A 3,059-nucleotide genomic window follows, 5' to 3' on the forward strand; every position below is an offset into this window, starting at 1 on the left:
ACTGCGTTGGATACAATTATGCTTGTATATATAGAGAGTCATGTACAATGAGTCAAAATTTGTTTAAAAACGTCCTGTTTCAGACTTTCATCTCCTTGTCTCTCACATCGACTTTCACTACTTTACAAAACGTTTTTCAGGATCAAGATTATGACTTTATAGGTGCCTTTTAACAGATGTATATCCAAACCTCCCCCTTTCATAGTGAGAACTTTATGCTGATCAAGTCCTAATTTCAAAGAGAGGGGGGGGTCAAATTGTGCCTGTATTGTATGATGAGTCAGACCACATACCATACATACTGAGGAGAAGGCATTCTACAACAAACATTTTCTCTTCTGTTAATCACATTTCTGGGCATCTCTGTTTGACCCAAGTGTCATGAGATATTTCGTTTCTTTACCACTAGCACTTGCTTTGTCTTATTTTTTTCTTCTGGGTGGCAAGGGCCCTGGTTCAAAATTTGATTGGGCTGTATACTCATATTGTACAAGCCTAGCCGAGCCCATTTTATTGGAATGCAAAAACAGTCTGGTTCCTCCTACACTGCACCCAAGTTGCCCAAATTTCTAGCATTCGTTGAGTTAGGTTGCTAAGCTCAAGATAAACAAACTGTAACTTGCCAAAATGAATCTGGTTCTTTACATCTGTAGATTCTTCATGTGAATTAAGTTTGTGGTGCATGATGAAATATGGAAACCTACAGAATGAGTTGTCTTGTTACTCCTGTATGAATAGAACACAAATTGTGAAGGAGGGGATGCTGAGCCGTGTAGGCTGAATTCATAAACCAAACAATACTTGTGTGACTGACTGCTGGAAAAAGAAGAAATTAATAGTAAAATGCATCTTGGGTCTATGTCAATTCCATATAAAACAAATGACCCTTTTCTTTCCGGGATATAACAGAAGAAATTATACATCAGGTGCCAAACACAATTTAAACTCACATCACATTCAACTGGCCACATACAGATTATACATCCAATATCCATGTTGAAAAGAGAAGGATGTACGGAAAACATCTTACAGATAAGTACATCAATTGTCATCTTCTTTCCAACTATTTTAACAAAATGTGAATAAAAGATTCACAATTCACAATACCAAATTCAAGGAAACATAGATGGATAGCCATGCTACTCTTCATCCCACTCATCGTTCTTGTATGATACTAGAGTGTCAACCTTGTGAATCTGCATAAACCAACATACAAATTACGAGATTAATCAACAGTTTTGCCTTTTATGCTGAAAGAATTTCTCAATGAATCAAAAACCCGAAATGGGACTGCAATTTCTCCAACTTGCCTTGGTGTCAAAGGAATGCAGTTTCACCATTTGTGGATTTGCAATCAGCTTGGGATCACTCTCAATCCAAGTGAATGGGATTGCAATATCTTTATCGGTGTATGCCAAAACATCAAATACACCTAAAAAAAACAATACACGAGATGAATATGATAAACACCAAGGTAAAAGCAATAAACCCTTTTCAGTTTTCATTTGGGTGGGTGTGTTTGTGGTGGTTCTTACAGGGTTCATCAAGGCATGGCAAGTAAGTAATGCTTGAAGCAATCTGCCTCATGATTGCTTGAATCTCCCTCATGATTTCCTTGTCACTCTTTTCCCTCGACACACTTGAATCAAACCAAACAAAGCAATGAAAATGTTTTAGAAAGCAAGATAAAGAGCAATTTTAATTGCATGCAATATGAGGGACACTTCAAAATCCAAATTGAGTTCAATTACCCCTTCTCAACGACCTCACTGTCGGTCTCAATGCTGAAGTTCCACCTCTCAAGAACCTCACCAGTGGCCTTGCTCATTATGACCAGAACAACTCTCTGTAACTTGCCAGCATCCAGCCACTCTGTACAAGATTGAAGATTCGAAAATGTCAGTCCCCAAGTCTCAAGAACAACATATCTCAATCAAGCCAAACATACCCAAATTGATAAATTAAGAATTGAAGTTTCATACCATCAGTGTGGAGATATTAAATTAAGAATTATACCCAAACAGACCCAAAATGATAAGGCCATAAATAGGTAGAACTCACCGGAAAGCTGAGCAGTCAGGTTGGCAATGAAGGATTTGAGGCCTTCATCTTGAGTAAGCAACATGGGCAGTCCATATTTTTTCACCTTTACAAAACTCTCTTCAGGATAAACTCCACGATTGTACAGAATACTAAAAACCCCAATTTTAAAACCAATATTAATAATTTCAAGATCCAAAAAATTAAACACCAAAATGGGGTCAAACCCTCAACTGATAACATAATGAACATTACCTGTTTGCAGAATAACCTGAAAGAGGGATTGCAAAGAAACACAAAATACAGAGATCAGCCAAGGATTTCATGAAAACCACACAAAACCCAACAAAGAAGAATCACAATCGAATCAAAGGAAAGGGTCTGAAGGGCTTGGAATAGAGAATAACATACCGAAGAACTCGCTGACGATAGCCGCGGAACCACGCAGAGTGATGATGTCTTTGGTCGCTGTTCTTGAAGCCATTACTTGAGCACGTCCAAACCCAATAAGGATTCTATCCAATTCTGTTTGGCAAGAAAGAAATTTTGAACTTTCCAAACGAAAATTACAGGCACGGATTTGAGAGATGTGCGATGAGGAGGCTGAAGAAATAGATTTAGGGCTCGAGAAAATCTAACGGGAAGTAGTGCAACTGCAACGGCTAGTTTTTTTATTAATTTTTTGGTTCCTTCCCGAGCCAACGGTAACATTTTAAATTTGCGCCTTTTATGGTTCGAAGGTATGGCCGACACTTTTTAATAATCTGCCACGTGGCAAGACAAATGAGAAATGTGTTACCTGGCAGGCTGGCACTTAAAACGAATACGACATTCTGATGAAAAAGAAAAAAAAAAAAATGAATACGACATGAAGCACAAGAACCCGTGCCTGTACTTGGCAATATATACGACCCCAACCAGTCAGGAACGACACATTAAAAAAGCGTTCCTTTTTCTTTTTGCTTTTTCCTATAAATTTCTCATCTTTTTTTTTTTTTTTTTTGTTAAATACAAAAATA

The 3,059-nt window shown here is 37.7% G+C and overlaps 1 protein-coding gene across 1 annotated transcript; it reads right to left on the bottom strand.

The window, feature by feature from the left end:
* Positions 1 to 927: 927 nt before the first annotated feature.
* Positions 928 to 2,725, bottom strand: MAD2 (DNA-binding HORMA family protein). The gene is made up of 7 exons (XM_086233617.1): positions 2,452 to 2,725; positions 2,296 to 2,311; positions 2,062 to 2,192; positions 1,752 to 1,872; positions 1,536 to 1,639; positions 1,311 to 1,432; positions 928 to 1,196 (listed from the first exon to the last, which is right to left on the bottom strand). The coding sequence occupies exons 1-7, from the start codon at positions 2,522 to 2,524 to the stop codon at positions 1,140 to 1,142; spliced, it is 624 nt and encodes a 207-aa protein (XP_086089743.1). The 5' UTR covers positions 2,525 to 2,725; the 3' UTR covers positions 928 to 1,139.
* Positions 2,726 to 3,059: the final 334 nt, after the last annotated feature.

This window comes from Dryas octopetala, chromosome 2 (genome assembly GCF_963921425.1).
Source record: "Dryas octopetala chromosome 2, drDryOcto1.1, whole genome shotgun sequence".
NCBI classification, from domain to species: Eukaryota; Viridiplantae; Streptophyta; class Magnoliopsida; order Rosales; family Rosaceae; genus Dryas; species Dryas octopetala.

What these genes read in the sequence shown, in the direction of transcription:
- MAD2 (XM_086233617.1), bottom strand. Translation starts at nt 2,524, where the DNA reads ATGGCTTCAAGAACAGCGACCAAAGACATCATCACTCTGCGTGGTTCC. An exon ending in CCTGACTGCTCAGCTTTCCG is followed by an intron (nt 1,873 to 2,061) that starts GTGAGTTCTACC and finishes AATCTTGTACAG; the next exon opens with AGTGGCTGGATGCTGGCAAG. An exon ending in GCCATGCCTTGATGAACCCT is followed by an intron (nt 1,433 to 1,535) that starts GTAAGAACCACC and finishes TGTTTTTTTTAG; the next exon opens with GTGTATTTGATGTTTTGGCA.